The 17,968-nt window shown below is 42.7% G+C and overlaps 1 protein-coding gene across 1 annotated transcript in view; it reads left to right on the top strand.

Annotated features, from left to right (window-relative positions):
- The window catches only part of MYO15A (myosin XVA), a 46,162-nt gene that overhangs the window by 7,757 nt on the left and 20,437 nt on the right, over window positions 1–17,968 (top strand). The window contains exons 2-30 of the mRNA XM_075285304.1: window positions 55–137; window positions 349–412; window positions 505–614; window positions 1,117–1,191; window positions 2,663–2,753; window positions 4,267–4,370; window positions 4,455–4,518; window positions 4,741–4,854; window positions 5,361–5,522; window positions 7,537–7,650; window positions 7,741–7,799; window positions 8,084–8,207; window positions 8,632–8,727; window positions 9,008–9,139; window positions 9,515–9,640; window positions 10,552–10,629; window positions 10,750–10,904; window positions 11,279–11,324; window positions 12,176–12,300; window positions 12,429–12,549; window positions 12,849–13,024; window positions 13,670–13,754; window positions 14,789–14,842; window positions 15,255–15,336; window positions 15,631–15,761; window positions 15,996–16,091; window positions 17,139–17,374; window positions 17,472–17,650; window positions 17,868–17,940. Coding sequence (XP_075141405.1) covers window positions 55–137; window positions 349–412; window positions 505–614; window positions 1,117–1,191; window positions 2,663–2,753; window positions 4,267–4,370; window positions 4,455–4,518; window positions 4,741–4,854; window positions 5,361–5,522; window positions 7,537–7,650; window positions 7,741–7,799; window positions 8,084–8,207; window positions 8,632–8,727; window positions 9,008–9,139; window positions 9,515–9,640; window positions 10,552–10,629; window positions 10,750–10,904; window positions 11,279–11,324; window positions 12,176–12,300; window positions 12,429–12,549; window positions 12,849–13,024; window positions 13,670–13,754; window positions 14,789–14,842; window positions 15,255–15,336; window positions 15,631–15,761; window positions 15,996–16,091; window positions 17,139–17,374; window positions 17,472–17,650; window positions 17,868–17,940 — 3,155 coding nt within the window. The remainder of the gene's footprint in view (window positions 1–54; window positions 138–348; window positions 413–504; window positions 615–1,116; window positions 1,192–2,662; window positions 2,754–4,266; window positions 4,371–4,454; window positions 4,519–4,740; window positions 4,855–5,360; window positions 5,523–7,536; window positions 7,651–7,740; window positions 7,800–8,083; window positions 8,208–8,631; window positions 8,728–9,007; window positions 9,140–9,514; window positions 9,641–10,551; window positions 10,630–10,749; window positions 10,905–11,278; window positions 11,325–12,175; window positions 12,301–12,428; window positions 12,550–12,848; window positions 13,025–13,669; window positions 13,755–14,788; window positions 14,843–15,254; window positions 15,337–15,630; window positions 15,762–15,995; window positions 16,092–17,138; window positions 17,375–17,471; window positions 17,651–17,867; window positions 17,941–17,968) is intronic.

Here is a 17,968-nt window from a genome sequence, read left to right as displayed (position 1 = left end):
GATGTCTTGTCCTGAATCTGATAATCTTCTTACATTTTTGTTGATCTACCCAAGATGCAACCCATGAGGAGCCCTCAGAATACCGGGCCGAGCCAAGAGCAGGATGAGAATGGAGTCCAGGACTTGACTCAACTGGAGTGAGTATCGCTGAGGCCTCAATATATGTTGGTAAGGTCTTGTATATTATGGTAACACACTGTGCTATAGATGGTGCAGGACCTAAGGGGGCGTGTCATGAGATACAGGTTCTATGTAGTATTCTTGGTATCCCCGCCCATGCTCTATGTATAGCACAAAGTTACACGAACCGCTGGGATATGGCGTGATGGATCCATTCTCCTCTCACAGGGACTTACAGGAAGCGTCCGTCCTCCTCAACCTGAAAAAAAGGTTTGATCGAGAGCTGATATATGTGAGTATACATATGGCGGGCGTCTTTACAGATCTTAAGGTCTGGAGCCTTCTTGAAGATGACAATAACACACCTCTCCTCCCCTCTCCTAGACCTATATTGGTAGCATCCTGCTTTCACTAAACCCATATAGGATGCTGAATATCTATGGGACGGACCATGTGTTGTATTATGAAGGGAAGGCCTTGGGAGAAACTCCTCCGTAAGTCGTCTTCATTCCTCCTCTTATGGATTGTGTACATCCTTCTAATATGGCAGATTTCTTCCGCTCCCTGTGGACACCTTGGATTTTGTCCCTGTATGACATCTTGGTGGAAAATACAATTATGCAAACATATTTTATTGTTCAAAAGCATCTAAAATGAAATATGAAGAAACGCGGCTTTGTCTACTGTATACAGTCCCCATACAAGCCGATGTGTGGTCTTACTTTGGGTAGTCTGATCCTGCGTGTCTTATTTCAGTTCCTCTGTCCCCTCTTACAGCTAGCTGGCCAGCCATGTTTCTGTATATATTCTGTAAGTCCACAGCCACCACTAGAGGGAGCTGCCTGTACTCTGGTTTATTAGGTCTGTATAAAGTGATCCCGTACATTCCCGGTAATGGTGGCGACAGAGATTAATCCTTTTACATGTCCATGTATCAGAACGAAACTGAACGTCTAGAGATGGATTACTCACTATGAAGGTATTATTTCTTTACAGACATCTCTTCGCTATTGCAAACATAGCCTACACCAAACTGATGGATGCCAAACACAACCAGTGTATTATCATTAGGTGAGCGGAGAACTTACCGTACCCAATGCAGAATGCTGGGAGGTGACTTATTATCTGAAGAATATTTTCCACAGTATTATCCATAGGAAGCAGTATTATAGTAGTTATATTCTTGTACATAGGAGTAGTATTATAGTAGTTATATTCTTGTACATAGGAGCAGTATTATAGTAGTTATATTCTTGTACATAGGAGCAGTATTATAGTAGTTATATTCTTGTACATAGGAGCAGTATTATAGTAGTTATATTCTTGTACATAGGAGGTAGTATTATAGTAGTTATATTCTTGTACATATGGGCAGTATTATAGTAGTTATATTCTTGTACATAGGAGGTAGTATTATAGTAGATATATTCTTGTACATAGGGGCAGTATTATAGTAGTTATATTCTTGTACATAGGAGCAGTATTATAGTAGTTATATTCTTGTACATAGGGGCAGTATTATAGTAGTTATATTCTTGTACATAGGAGTAGTATTATAGTAGTTATATTCTTGTACATAGGGGCAGTATTATAGTAGTTATATTCTTGTACATAGGAGCAGTATTATAGTAGTTATATTCTTGTACATAGGGGCAGTATTATAGTAGTTATATTCTTGTACATAGGAGTAGTATTATAGTAATTATATTCTTGTACATAGAGGGCAGTATTATAGTAGTTATATTCTTGTACATAGGAGCAGTATTATAGTATTTATATTCTTGTACATAGGAGCAGTATTATAGTAGTTATATTCTTGTACATAGGAGCAGTATTATAGTAGTTATATTCTTGTACATAGGGAGCAGTATTATAGTAGTTATATTCTTGTACATAGGAGTAGTATTATAGTAGTTATATTCTTGTACATAGGAGTAGTATTATAGTAATTATATTCTTGTACATAGAGGGCAGTATTATAGTATTTATATTCTTGTACATAGGAGCAGTATTATAGTAGTTATATTCTTGTATATAGGAGTAGTATTATAGTAGTTATATTCTTGTACATAGGAGGTAGTATTATAGTAGTTATATTATTGTACATAAGAGTAGTATTATAGTAGTTATATTCTTGTACATAGGGGGCAGTATTATAGTAGTTATATTCTTGTACATAGGGTCAGTATTATAGTAGTTATATTCTTATACATGGGGCAGTATTATAGTATTTATATTCTTGTACATAGGAGTAGTATTATAGTAGTTATATTATTGTACATAGGAGTAGTATTATAGTAGTTATATTCTTGTACATAGGGGGCAGTATTATAGTAGTTATATTCTTGTACATAGTTGGGCAGTGTTATAGTAGTTATATTCTTGTACATAGGAGTAGTATTATAGTAGTTATATTCTTGTACATAGGGCAGTATTATAGTAGTTATATTCTTGTACATATAACTGCCTTATTTCAGTAATTTTAGATATTCTCCGTACTTTATTGATGACATTAGCATTTTCTATTACTATATTTTATCAGTGGTGAGAGTGGATCTGGTAAAACAGAGGCCACTAAGCTGGTTCTGCGTTACCTGGTAGCGGTTAATCAGAGGCGCGGTGTGACAAACCAGGTGGGTGAATCCTTGTTCTAGTCAGTGTACATTTTTCCTGGGATAAGACCTCCAGGCATTTTCTAGGAGGTATTTTTTAATTTTTATATATTTTTTATATTTTTATTTATCTTTAAACTGTTTGTACACGTTGTGGCAGGTGCCACATTAAAACAGATAGTTACTGGTAAACAATATTATAATAATTTACTTGAGCATGTTGTATTATCAAAATTTAACGCTGGTCTAACCATATCTCACTCTTTTCTATATCTACATCTTACTGGATTTTGCAGATAGAGGTATAGTATGTTAGATATTTCATTTCTTACTTTGTGTTTCAGATCAGTGAGATCTATCAATATATCTATCAAATATGTATTTGTACCCTGTACTGTGACATCACTGTGTGTATTATCCTGTACTGTGACATCACTGTGTGTATTATCCCTGTATTGTGAAATCACTGTGTGTATTATCTCTGTACTGTGACATCACTGTGTGTATTATCCCTGTATTGTGACATCACTGTGTGTATTATCCCTGTACTGTGACATCACTGTGTGTATTATCTCTGTACTGTGACATCACTGTGTGTATTATCCTGTACTGTGACATCACTGTGTGTATTATCCCTGTACTGTGACATCACTGTGTGTATTATCCCTGTACTGTGACATCTCTGTGTGTATTATCCCTGTACTGTGACATCTCTGTGTGTATTATCTCTGTACTGTGACATCACTGTGTGTATTATCTCTGTACTGTGACATCACTGTGTGTATTATCTCTGTACTGTGACATCATTGTGTGTATTATAACAAAGAAAAAAGTTGCTTGGCACTCACCACAGTTGTTTAAAAGTTGTAAACTTTATTGATGAAAATCCATAAAAACTTTTAGGACGGGAGGAGGCACACTGGGAACCGAGCGACAGCTGTTTCGTATACAAGATATACTTTTTCAAGCTCGTACAAACAGCTGTCGCTCGGTTCCCAGTGTGCCTCCTCCTGTCCTAAAAGTTTTTATGGATTTTCATCAATAAAGTTTACAACTTTTAAACAACTGTGGTGAGTGCCAAGCAACTTTTTTCTTTGTTATATACACTGTGTATTTTTCGGACTTAGAGCACCACCACGTATGCAATTTTTGCCTCCTGTATGGACTGAAATCCTTGTTTGAGTAGTGCCACCTTTGCTCACGTGTATTGTGTGTATTATCCCTGTACTGTGACATCACTGTGTGTATTCTCTCTGTACTGTGACATCACTGTGTGTATTATCCCTGTACTGTGATATCACTGAAATAGGGACAGGGCCATTCGGTTGTGGAGTGCGTCTCTGTGGACCCTCTGCCGGGGTTTCCTCTGTAGTATATAGTATGTACATCCTCACTCATCATATAAGTATTCGGATATACCCTCATTCATGCACATCTATGTATATTTGCATGACAGTATATATACTGTATCCTAGTAGTGACTTGTATGTGTGAAGCTCTATATCCTCTCTCATATCCTTACTCTTGTACTCAGATTCTAGAGGCGACACCTCTGTTGGAATCTTTTGGAAATGCCAAAACAGTCAGGAACGATAATTCCAGCCGGTTTGGAAAATTTGTGGAAATTTATCTGGAGGAGTGAGTAAACACAGAGCATTATATCTTACCTATGTATTGTCACATGTACGGCCCTTTATCTTCTGACATGTTGCTTCTCTACAGGGGAGTGATTTGTGGTGCCATAACATCCCAATACCTGCTTGAAAAATCCAGAATTGTATTTCAGGTAATTCTTTCCTTTCCCCTCGCTCTCTTGGACCAGCACCCCAATTTTTCTCATGAAAACGTAACCATGAAATGTAACCAGAACCAGTACACCCCAGAACATATGTGTATTGACAATCTTGGCCCTCCATATTCACAGTAGTAACCCCCGTCCTCCATATTTTAAGTTTTGACTCTATCATAGAGACAGTTATCTCTTATGACTAATATGGTTTATTTCCAGGCCAAAAATGAGAGGAATTACCACATTTTCTATGAGATGTTGGCTGGTCTCCCCTCTCAGCAGAAGCAGGCGTTCTACCTTCAGGACGCGGAGACCTATTACTATCTAAATCAGGTACAGTATGGCATACGAGCACGGATGTAGTGGCCCGGGACCCCCAGGGCTTACCGCTTGTTGACTCCTTACCTAGAACTGTGACATACTCGCCAACAATCCCAAATTTTTAGAATTATTGCCAGTTACTTTGTATTGCTCCCAGCCAATGATTGCTCCATCCCTAATCTTCAGCAGTAATTCCAGAAAATTTTGGGTAGTCCTTACCCTAAAAGGGTGTGTGGCTAGTGAAACCTCACCACAAAATTTGAAGTCCCATATGGTCTGTATGGACTGTGGGACATATCCATGGTGGGTTGGGAATGGCCCTTGTTTTAAGTCTAGCTCTGTGAGTGGGTGAACTTGGGGCATCTGTGACCGTCCTTATGATGTACAAGACTATCAATACCATCCTGCCCCCTATGGGTAAGATAAGGATCTGCATATATAGGCAAAGTTTTGTACACAGAAGCTGTTTTGCTTGGTTGTGGTTGGATATGCCATATGTTGACTGTCTCCATATTCAGGGAGGTAACTGTGAGATTCCTTCTAAAAGCGATGCCGAAGATTTCCGAAGACTCCTGAATGCCATGGAATCTCTCAGCTTCACCACAGAGGACCAGGATAGCATCTTCCGGATTCTCTCTTCTATCCTCCACTTGGGGAATGTCTATTTTGAGAAATATGAGGTAAGAACCCATGGGTGTATATAGTCCCCATGTAAAATATATATATATATATATATATATATATATATATATATATATATATATATATATATATACAGTCCTATGAAAAAGTTTGGGCACCCCTATTAATCTTAATCATTTTTAGTTCTAAATATTTTGGTGTTTATAACAGCCATTTCAGTTTGATATATCTAATAACTGATGGACACAGTAATATTTCAGGATTGAAATGAGGTTTATTGTACTAACAGAAAATGTGCAATATGCATTAAACCAAAATTTGACCGGTGCAAAAGTATGGGCACCTCAACAGAAAAGTGACATTAATATTTAGTACATCCTCCTTTTGCAAAGATAACAGCCTCTAGTCGCTTCCTGTAGCTTTTAATCAGTTCCTGGATCCTGGATGAAGGGATTTTGGACAAACAATTCAAGTTCAGTTAAGTTAGATGGTCGCCGAGCATGGACAGCCCGCTTCAAATCATCCCACAGATGTTCAATGATATTCAGGTCTGGGGACTGGGATGGCCATTCCAGAACATTGTAATTGTTCCTCTGCATGAATGCCTGAGGATTTGGAGCGGTGTTTTGGATCATTGTCTTGCTGAAATATCCATCCCCGGCGTAACTTCAACTTCGTCACTGATTCTTGAACATTATTCTCAAGAATCTGCTGATACTGAGTGGAATCCATGCGACCCTCAACTTTAACAAGATTCCCGGTGCCGGCATTGGCCACACAGCCCTAAAGCATGATGGAACCTCCACCAAATTTTACAGTGGGTAGCATGTGTTTTTCTTGGAATGCTGTTTCTTTTTGGACGCCATGCATAACGCCTTTTTTTATAACCAAACAACTCAATCTTTGTTTCCAAAATGAAGCTGCCTTGTCCAAATGTGCTTTTTCATACCTCAGGCAACTCTATTTGTGGCGTAGGTGCAGAAACGGCTTCTTTCTCATCACTCTCCCATACAGCTTCTATTTGTGCAAAGTGCGCTGTATAGTTGACCGATGCACAGTGACACCATCTGCAGCAAGATGATGCTGCAGCTCTTTGGAGGTGGTCTGTGGATTGTCCTTGACTGTTCTCACCATTCTTCTTCTCTGCCTTTCTGATATTTTTCTTGGCCTACCACTTCTGGGCTTAACAAGACCTGTCCCTGTGGTCTTCCATTTCCTTACTATGTTCCTCACAGTGGAAACTGACAGGTTAAATCTCTGAGACAACTTTTTGTATCCTTCCCCTGAACAACTATGTTGAACAATCTTTGTTTTCAGATTATTTGAGAGTTGTTTTGAGTAGCCCATGATGCCACTCTTCAGAGGAGATTCAAATAGGAGATCAACTTGCAATTGGCCACCTTAAATACCTTTTCTTATGATTGGATACATCTGGCTATGAAGTTCAAAGCTCACTGAGGTTACAAAACCAATTTTGTGCTTCAGTAAGTCAGTAAAAAGTAGTTAGGGGAATTCAAATCAATAAAATGATAAGGGTGCCCATACTTTTGCACCGGTCAAATTTTGGTTTAATGCATATTGCACATTTTCTGTTAGTACAATAAACCTAATTTCAATCCTGAAATATTACTGTGTCCATCAGTTATTAGATATATCAAACTGAAATGGCTGTTGCAAACACCAAAATATTTAGAACAAAAAATGATTAAGATTAATAGGGGTGCCCAAACTTTTTCATAGGACTGTATATTATAAAACCTGTTTTTGGCGCGGATCTGTGCCCATTCCTCACTAGGGCACTAGACAATCCTCCAGTGAGCCCAGGCCCTAACACAATAACGGTCCAGCAGAAGACACCCAAATTCGTAAGGCACTATGGTCCATGTCCTAGGGGTTGTTGTAGGCTGGGCCCTCAGGATTACTTTACCTGGTGGGTCCAGCGTACCTCAGTCCAACACTGATTCCTTTAAGTGTGAACAGTCCCTTAGACTGCATTAAGTGTCGGCGGTCCTCCGGAGCTGTCAGCGCTAACATGGAGCTGCTTTTTTTCAGACTGAATCCCAGGAGGTGGCTTCAGTAGTGAGTGCAAGTGAGATACGAGTGGTGTCCGAATTACTACAGATATCCCATGAGGGTCTACAGAAAGCCATCACATATAAAGTGACTGTACGTATAGACAGCCAGTAATAGTAGCAAATCCAAATCAATATGGAGACAGATCCAATTTAAGCTCTTGCTTGTTCTTGTTTTTTTCAGGAGACCATGAGAGAAAAAATTTTCACGCCCCTCACGGTGGACAGCGCTGTTGATGCCAGGTGAGCAGAAGTCAGTGATACATTGGTCTGCCTCCTTCAAGGAGTTGTGCAGGACTTCAAAAACATGGCTGCTTTCTTCTTCTTAGGAAGTAACATCATGACGGTTGGTTGCAGGAGCTCGGTCTCATTCATTATAATGGGACGGAGATGTGGTGATGTCATTTGACCAATGGACGTGAGGTCACTTCCTTGGACAGCAGCTGTGTTTTCAAGTCCTGCGCAACCCCTTTAACCCCTGCTATGCGTAAAGGGATATTTATGACAGTTGTTATTGTGTATTACAGAGATGCAATTGCCAAGATTTTATACTCGCTGCTCTTCAGCTGGCTGACAGATAGAATTAACAAGCTGGTCTACCCCAAGCAAGACGCCCTGTCCATTGCCATATTGGACATTTATGGCTTTGAGGTAATGGGATTACACAGATTTATTACCATCTGAATTATTGCCATCTTTTTAGGTTATCTAATTTCGGCGAGACTTCTCGTTTCCCCTTTGTTCTGCAATTATTAAGAAATCCCTGACCCTTTCCTGTCTTGGCCCCAGCAGTGAACTCTGCTGACACCTAGTGGGGAAGTTTCAAACTGCAAGCATTGATGGAAGGAACAGTAGTCAGCGGGCCAATAAGACTAGCACCTTCATGGAAATGGATGGTCCAACGCCACATCCGATGGGGTTGTCTTCTGCTGGACCTTTAGGGCCTATTACCATGTTAGAGTCTTGACTCTGTGACTCTAGTGGCCCTGTCTGACCTTGGTTGCAATATAGTAAAATAGCCACAGACTGCATTGTCTTTCCTGCCCCTGTAATAGCCCCGTCCTTTAACCCACAGGACCTGAACTTTAACAGCTTCGAACAATTGTGCATCAATTATGCAAACGAATATCTGCAGTACTTCTTCAATAAGATTATCTTCAAAGAGGAGCAGGTAAGTGTCCGGGATCGGGGGCCATGACGTCAGGTCAAGCGTTGTGCAGCAGACAACCATCTAATGTACATAGAGGTTGTCCTATCTCTCCCCCAAGGGGAAAGTAGAATCGGGTTCTAGGATTTCAACATACCCATTCCCTTGTTCTCAAGGGAGATACCTGGCTGCCATTCCCTTCTTTGTATTGAGAACACATGCATGCTCAGCCAAGCCCAGCATTCATGTGTAATGGGAAGGTTAGAAAGAAAACTCCATAATTCTTGCTATGCATCTCTCACAGGAGGAATACATCCGCGAGCAGATAGACTGGAGGGAAATTTCCTTTGTGGATAACCAATCTTGTATAGATCTGATCTCCCAGAAACCTTATGGTATTCTCAGGATCTTGGATGACCAGAGCGGCTTCCCACAGGTAATGCTAAATAATTTAAAGGGATTTTTTCGTTTTCACAGTCCCTTTTGTGAGATTATTGGGTATCCTGGACAAGAGACCCCCCTTAGTGCTACTTTACTATGGCACATACAGGGCTGGACTGAGGTTCCTTAGGTCCACCAGATAAAATGGTTTTGAGGCCCTTGGAAATTGACCATTGTACCCTTCAATTTTGGGTGTCTTCGCTGGATATTATTATGTTTAGAGTCCTATCCTCTGGGACTCTGGTGGGTCAGTCTGACACTGGGCTCATAGCTTGGCCCCATCAAGGACAATGGATTGAAGGGGGTGGTGTGTGAGGCCCTCACCATTGTCTGACCACTCAGTCCGCCATTTTTCTCTGTTGTCTTCCAGGCCACAGACCACACCTTTCTCCAGAAGTGTCACTACCACCATGGCACCAACGAGCTGTACTGCAAGCCAAAGATGCCTCTCCCTGAATTCGGGATCAAGCATTTTGCTGGTAAAGTTACTTACCAGGTATGTCCTGTTATACCTCCATGTCTACCTGGTGGACAAAGGGGTCAAATCATGACAGAATTATTGTTCTATGATATATCATAGGCTTAGATACACTGTACGTACAGAAAGAATCAGACATGGTAGACTTATATGCCTTTAGACAGCATCACAGATAGCCTGAGACTCTGTCGCACATGATGGACTTGGATACATTGAGACTGCATTATACACTCCTAAAACATCAGCGAGACTCATGAGAATAGGAGTGACCTCCTTAAGTCACAGGAGTGTCAGAAAATCTCCAGGGTGCGATGGAGTACTCCTGCATCTGTCATCTTGAGTGTGACATGGGCACGCGTCACAAAACAAGATGGGGTTGGCGGATTGTGTGCTCACCTTACAAATAGGAGCGACCTGCCCCAAAGGCGTATGGTTTTGGCAATAGAGTCTCGACCAGAGATGCTTCTGCTGATGTTGTCAGGTATGATTGTAGATGATAGGCTTAGATACACAGACTTGGTACCATACATGCTAGGCTTAGATACTGGTCTCAGCTGTACGATGGGGACTGTAGTGCTGTGCGGTTCATTAAAGAAGTCCTGCCAACTCTCCTGACTTGTCTGTCTTAGGAAAGGCTTGTATATCCCATAAAGTAATAATTCCTTAGTACATTTTTTAAGAGCTCTGCATTGGCTTGTCCCTCTGTTATTCCTCCTGGAAATGTATGACTAAATTGACAACAGGGCATTAGGAGCACCCTCCCCCCCCCAGCTGGTCATACCCAAAGGTGCCAGTTTGTCTTAAATTTGTGTCCATGAGGAATAACAGAGGAATGGCGCAACGCAGAGCTCAAAGAAATGTCACTCCAGAACCAAATCCTACACGCCCTCTGTCATAGTTCTCTATCAGACAATCCCTTCTAATTTCAGGTCCACAAATTCTTGGATAAAAACTACGACCAGGTGAGACAGGACGTTCTGGACCTTTTTGTTAACAGTAAAATTAAGGTAAGGAAATGACCATCCATGTCACAAGGTGGAGGCCACAAAAACAGAACAGGGAAATTACTGGGACGGACCTAGGACTATTCTGATGGATCCCCGTTTTCTCCTTCTTCACTTCCTCAGGTGGTCGCCAACCTGTTTTTCAGCCATGCTCAGGTGCTGGCTCAGCAGAAAAGCATGATGGGTAAAAGCAGTACCGTGACCCGCAAGATCAAGGCACAGACCGTGGCTGCAAAGTTCCAACAATCCCTCCTGGAGCTGGTGGAGAAGATGGAGAGGTATGGAGCAGAGGTGTCCTTATGTAAAATTAGATTGTAGCATCACTGAGCTGAGAGGAGCCATTGGGCATCAGCACGGACTATGTCATGAGCGCAAGTCTCCTCTAATTTACTAAAGTCACCCCAATACAGTCCATAGCACCAGAACATCATCATCCAACCTCCTCTTATCACCCATTCCTAAGATACCCCCACTTCCGAAGACATAACTTGCCCTCATTCTGGCCCAGAAAGCTGAGATCTTAGGTACTGTCTGGTACAGGCCACACAATGTAGTGATGCTTAAGCTGTGTCTGCTCGTAACCCAGAGGATATAACATAGTAATAGATGAATTCTATTCCCCTTGTAAGGAACATGTGTTTTCTCCCGACAGGTGTAATCCATTTTTTGTCCGATGCATCAAACCCAACAGCAAAAAGGTAAGAAAATTACAAATCTTTATAAAATATAATAGTATCAACGGGCCTATAATTGGTTAAAGTGCATCTTTCATATCTCTATGCGAGACCAGAGCAGGACAGAGGGGGAGACGCTGAACTCAAAGATATATAGTTTTCTATGGTTTGAGTCCGTATTTTCATTTAAAAAGGCTGAAAGAGAAAGAAAGCCTGCTTGCTCCGCCCACACAGAGAAATCCAGTAAGTCCTGCTACCCCCGCCCATGTAATAGGGATAAACAGTTTTTCTCTGTGTTTATATACATGGTGAGCTATCATTCTCTATGTGTGAGCAAGGCAAGCAGTATTAATTAAGGTTCTTTCTGCGTGGGTGGGGCAAGCAGGACTCACAGGATGTCTCTGATTGGGTGGACAAGTAGGACTCACAGGCTCTTTCTGCATGGGCGGGGCAAGCAGGACTCAGGCTCTTTCTATGCATAGGTGGGGCAAGCAGGACTCACAGGTTCTTTCTATGCATGAGCGGGGCAAGCAGGACTCACAGGCTCTTTCTATGCATGGGCGGGGCAAGCAGGACTCACAAGCTCTTTCTATGCATGGGCGGGGCAAGAAGGACTCACAGGCTCTATCTATGCATGGGCGGGGCAAGCAGGACTCACAGGCTCTTTCTATGCATGGGCGGGGCAAGCAGGACTCACAGGCTCTTTCTATGCATGGGCGGGGCAAGCAGGACTCACAGGCTCTTTCTATGCATGGGTGGGGCAAACAGGACTCACAGGCTCTTTCTATGCATTGCCGTAAATCCATTACTATAATATTATACTGTAATTTACAAGGCGCAGCCAATTTGACCATTCACTATCTATTCCATCCTAGGAGCCTTGCCTCTTTGAATCGGACATTGTGACCAGTCAGCTGAAATATTCTGGTATTTTAGAGACCATCAGAATTCGGAAGGAGGGATTTCCCGTTCGGATACCTTTCCACATCTTTCTCACCAGGTAAGCCGGTTTTGAAGGATTTCGGAGAGACCTGTGGGCACAGCTTGTACCAGTCCTTCTGTGTATATCCTGCCTATCTGGTCTCCAGCAGTCATGTGATAATCCAACCATTGACCTCTCGCCTCCAGGTATCGCTGCGTCATGGACCTGGGGCGTAATATCCGTCCTGATGGCCCCATATGTGTCACCGTGTTGAGAAAACTGTGTCCTTCGGTTCACCCCTCTATGTACTGCATCGGAGTGACCAAGGTGACTCTTTATTTTACCTACTTGTCCTACATCTTGTACTTACTGAGGCCTCTGGGATTTGTAGGTACAAAATTGAGGGTGGGAAAGCTCCAGCCCATCGTTTTTCTCTAAGGTTCTTTGCCGGTGTTGTATCATGTGACATAAGTTTTATGACAACATTTCTTCTTTAACTCATTTATCTCCGTAGTGCGATGGATTGGGTATCTGCCGGTAATGTAGGGACTACAGAGTCCCTGTACCGATCCTTCACACCCATCAGAAGACACTAAATTTGCCTCCCATTTCTTCCACCAATTTAGCTCTTTATGAAGGAGAATCTCTACCAACAACTAGAGAGCAAGCGAGACCAACTGTTTAACAAGGCAGCGGTGACTCTTCAGCGCTATGGGCGCGGGTACCTGACCCGGAAACGTTACGCAACTCTCCGCTACAGGATCGTTCAACTGCAGGCCCTGGCCCGTGGTTACTTGGCGAGGTACATGTATTATTTTCATATTGTTGAGTTTGTTTGGAGCAGTGGCAGTGCGCTTGTTGCTCCAAAGACCTCAATTGCATATTGACAAAAATGGCGATATCTTGAAGGCACCGATTCACAAGTCGAAAACACCGTTTGATATAGGTGACCTTAACCTATCTATGTGCAGGGATGGGATGATATGCTGGATTCAGGTGACACACTCCCTTTAAGACAACCCATTTCTACAAGCTGCTGCGGAGCCCCAATGAGGAGGAGGGCCTAGCCAGAGGCGTAGCTACCAGGCCCTGAACCCTGAGGGTACCCCAAAAGTCCCTTTGCCACATAAAATATAACACTATTCTTAATGGCGCAAAGTAGGAAGGTTCCCCATTGCAGATTTTAGATTGGGGCCCAGGAACTTCAAGCTATACCTCTGGGCCTAACTCAGGTTGCACAACATTAGAAACAGATAGGAGGAAACAGACCACCAACCCATTCTATACGGTGCGACTAGTCTGGTGGGCATACCTGATCCAATACATAGCAGGGGCCCCAATGTCAGTATTACTACAGAGACCCATCTTAATTACTAGACTCCTCTTCTGTATGTAGGAATTTCCATCTTGTGTGAATTTGGTATTTATGCAGTTTTATAACTTGCAGGCGTAAGTTCCACAACTGGAGAAAGAGCATGCTGAAATTTCGAGCTCTGGTCCATATGTACGTGAATCGGAGAAGATACCTGAGGGTAGGATGCCATTGCGATTTACATTGTGGGCAGCATTGTTGTCTAGGGCTCAAAGTCCAGTGGGTGTCGTATAGCTCTGTGTATAAACAGCGGGGTGCAGTCGGTGTGTATACATCACTACACCGGTCCGAAATGAGTCAGTGAGTGAGGAGCAGGCGTAGATATATACACAGTAAAGGTCAGGATGGTGCCCAATATAACTGTACCCAATATAACTCTGTGCCAAGGAAGTTGAGGATGAGCTGCAATACCACGACCAACCAATGAACTAGTGGGGCGCTATTTTTGGAAGAAAGCAGCCATGTTCTTCTAAACTCCTACAACCACTTTAGTGGGTTCAAAAATTCAGCAGGTGGCCGTGTCATACTGGGGTCAGTTTACGCCTTGTGGTAACTTGTCCTAGGAGTGGCTTTTCATTGTGGCTAACCATGGGAGTCCTGAGCAGTAGACTCTCCTTTTATGACTTCCTATACCCTAATTGGACACCCAGCGGCAGCACTCTCCTATGTCGGCTCATTCATTTTCTGTCCGCAGGAGGCCGTGTGGAAAGCACATGGACCCCATTATAGTCTATGGGGTCCGTGTGCTTTCACTGCACATCGCTTGCCAATGTATTCGGTAGTCCGTTCAGGGGGTGCCCATGCGGACTCCCCCAAACGGATTACCGATGCAGATGCGAACGAAGCCTAAGAATGTCTAATCTAAGTTTCCAGTATTAGACAGGATTAGTGAATCCCGTGAGTGACGGTTAGGTGCGGCAGATGCGGGAGGACTCTCGTACCTGAGTACCTTTTCTCCTGAGGGCTATTAATAAGTATGACCTTCCCTGGGCTGCGGTGACACCACACCTATCCCCGCCGTGAGGTGACAGGCACACAACACAGCAGCTCAGGATGAAGCGTGTGCGTTTTGCTCCACAGCTGGAGATCACTGAGCATCATGTTGGTGTATTTAAGGTACAATAGATGGCGCAGGTATAATATACTATATGAGGGGCCGATGTCTTACTACTGTGTTGTCTTGCTCACTTGCAGATGAAGGCAGAAGCTCGCAGACTGGCAGAAGAAGAGCGCTTGAAGGCAGAGCAGGTGAGTGCTGGATTGGGTAGCACTGGCTATGCCTATTGTTTTTACATAAGTTAAGTGACAACCAACATGGCCACCATGACAGTTTCCACAGGGGTTGACACTCCGCTTTTCTTAATCAGTAGCCATGGTTTGGAATGGATTTACCATTCAGGAGTCTGGAAAAGCTTGACCTCTGAGAAACCGATATGACTAAGTCCCTATACACACAACCGTAGTTGTCATCTGTATGTCTGTAGGTTTTACAGATCAGTGACCATCCATAACATATGGCGCAGCTCCTTTCCTGTCCGTATTTGCGGCACAGACTCGCCCCTACAAGTGTATGGGATCATACAAGCCTTCTTATTAAAGTGATCGACGGACCCGTCACTTTTTATGTTTTTGGATATGACCATTTATTTTCTCTATCCAGGAGCTGACCAAGAGAGAAGTGTTTAATGTCACTCACTTAGAGATCCCCGCCGAGCTGTCCGGCCTCCTCCGCAACGCCTCAGGTAATACATCTCAGCCTGAATAGTGGGACACAAAGGGAGACCTGCCAGGAAAATGTCCATTAGTACATGTCAAAAATGTGAAAAAAAAATATTATCCCACATCAATGGTGAGATATTAGCACTTGAAGTTACAGGCTTGAGGCCTGAGGCTGCACTACTGAGAGATTTCTGTACATTGTGCCAGCTCTGTGTGTAAATGGAAATATATCAATGTATGTCATATTCACACAAGGTCACCAAGACAATAGTGACTTACCCTGTTTTATTATAATTTGCTTCTCTTCCCTCCCCCAGCTCAGAAGACCATCATGCTGGAGTATGTGACACCTACTCATGTCCCAAGGGTGCAGGACTTCACCCAGCTCACCTTGCCCCTCGACATCAACAACTACCCCATGTTCAAATATGTGCGAGTTTTTTTCAGGGTAAGATGTGACATAATTGCAATTACCAATCTACTTATATGGAGACATAGGTGGACTGACAGCGCCCTTGGCCTCCCTTGGTGACATACACATGAGGTCCTGCCCCAGTAAGCCTTGTCTTCTGTGTGAGACAATGGATATTAGTTCCTTGGCCCATGGTCATGGACAGACTGTCTGGTCACTCAGTCCATCCTGGTCTTGTAATGATTTCTAAGACTTTGCAAAATTTTGCAGGAACCTCTGTTTGGGATGTTAGCAATGGTACTTGGATCCTCACTGCTCCCTGTTGAAGACGATCTGAAGCCACAAGCCATTACTTCCTTCAAGCTGGTGAATATTCTTATTTATGAACTAATAATAAAATAGAAAATGTGACACTCACTGTAAAGACAGGAAGGCAGTACTATCTGTGCTTACCTTTATAGATCTGGTAAAGTAGTAATATCTGAATCTACTGTATATAATATAAAGGGACAGACAGAAAGACAGTACTATCTGTGCTTACCTTTATAGAGTAATATGGTAAGGTAGAAATATCTGAATCTATATCATATAAAGACAGGGAGCAATACTGTCTGTACCTTCATCATTTACAGGGAGAGATAGGGAGCCGGTACTATCTGTACCTACACGATTTACAGAGAGAGCCAAGGAAGCAGTACTATCTACGTCTACTTCATTTATGGCACACATGGCAAGGTAGCAATATCTGAATATATATATATATATATATATATATATATATATTACAGGACGAGACAAAAAGACAGAAATATTTGTGTCTACATCATTTACAGGGAGAGTTAGGAAGGCAGTACTATCTGTGCCTACATCATTGCAAGGAGAGACAGGTAGGCAGTACTATCTGTGGCAATATTATTTCCAGGGAGAGATAGGAGGGCACTACTATCTGTGTCTATATAATTTACAGGGGGAGATAGGAGGACAGTATTATCTGTGCCTACAACATTTACAGGGTGAGATATGAAGGCCATGCTAACTGTACCTACATTATGTACGAGAAGAGACAGGGAGGCAGTAGTATCTATACTTACATCATTTACAGGGAGAAACAGAGAGGCAGTATCTGTGCCCATATTATTTGCGGAAAGAGAGAGGAAGGCAGTAGCATATATACCTATATCATTTATAGGGAGAGACAGGTAGGTAGTACTATCTGTGCATACATCTTTTTCTGGAAGAGACAGGTAGGGAGTAATATCTGTGCCTATAGTATTTACAGGAAGAGAGTAGTACTTGTCCATGTCATATACATATAGGCCCATATAATAAAACATATAACAATAAAAAGCACAGACTATTCAGGTATTTGTCAGCTCTGCTTTAACATCAACGTTTTGTCTCCTTACCAACAAGGTGTTGCGATTCATGGGTGACCCTTTTCTTGACGGGGCCCAGGAGATCTTATTTGGCAATTACATCATCCAGAAGGGTTTGTCCAATACGGGACTGCGGGATGAGATACTGGCCCAAATAGCCAACCAGGTCTGGAGGAACACCAACCCAAACAACGAGGAGCGGGGGTGGTACCTCCTGGCCTCTTGTCTCAGCAGCTTTGCTCCATCCCCAAACCTGGACAAGTATCTTCTGAAGTAAGACCTCTGACCTCCCTGAGCACAGTCCAATCTCTGAGATATTTTTCTATCTTTGCGCTTTTTGTACTTTTTGTTGTTTTGCCATATTTTCCAGGTATGTCTCGGACTACGCTTACAATGGCTATAAACCCATTTGCCAACACAAGCTCATCCTGGCAATCCAGAAATCTCAGCAGGGCTCCGAAACTGCCAGGACCTTCCCGCCCTGCTTAATGGAGTGGATAGCAAGCAGAGAGAGGGCCAACATGGCCTTGGACATTTACTGCTTTGATGGTACGAAAGTGAAATTGGCTAATTTGAGAGTCTGCGAGGGCAGAACATGACAAGCTATACTCCGCTCCCTTTGGCTTGGTCTTAGGTATAGCACGGTAGTTCAGTCTTGCTTGGAACGTTCCTTTGACAATTGCTTTAGAATCAAAGCCTGGACACTTTGTGGATCTGACGACCAGTGTAAGGTACGGCACTGACCATATGTTTGTATGTGTTCAAGGTGCAAAGATGTTGTGCCCCATCCATTCCTGGACTGATGGAGAGGAGTTAGCAGGGGATGTCCTTAGACACAGGTAGGTTGCTGAAGACAGGTATGTCTGA

The sequence above is a fragment of the Leptodactylus fuscus genome, chromosome 8, assembly GCF_031893055.1.
Source record: "Leptodactylus fuscus isolate aLepFus1 chromosome 8, aLepFus1.hap2, whole genome shotgun sequence".
Taxonomy (NCBI): Eukaryota; Metazoa; Chordata; class Amphibia; order Anura; family Leptodactylidae; genus Leptodactylus; species Leptodactylus fuscus.
The sequence above is the reverse complement of the archived record's forward strand: the minus strand, read 5'-3'. Positions and strand labels throughout refer to the sequence as shown.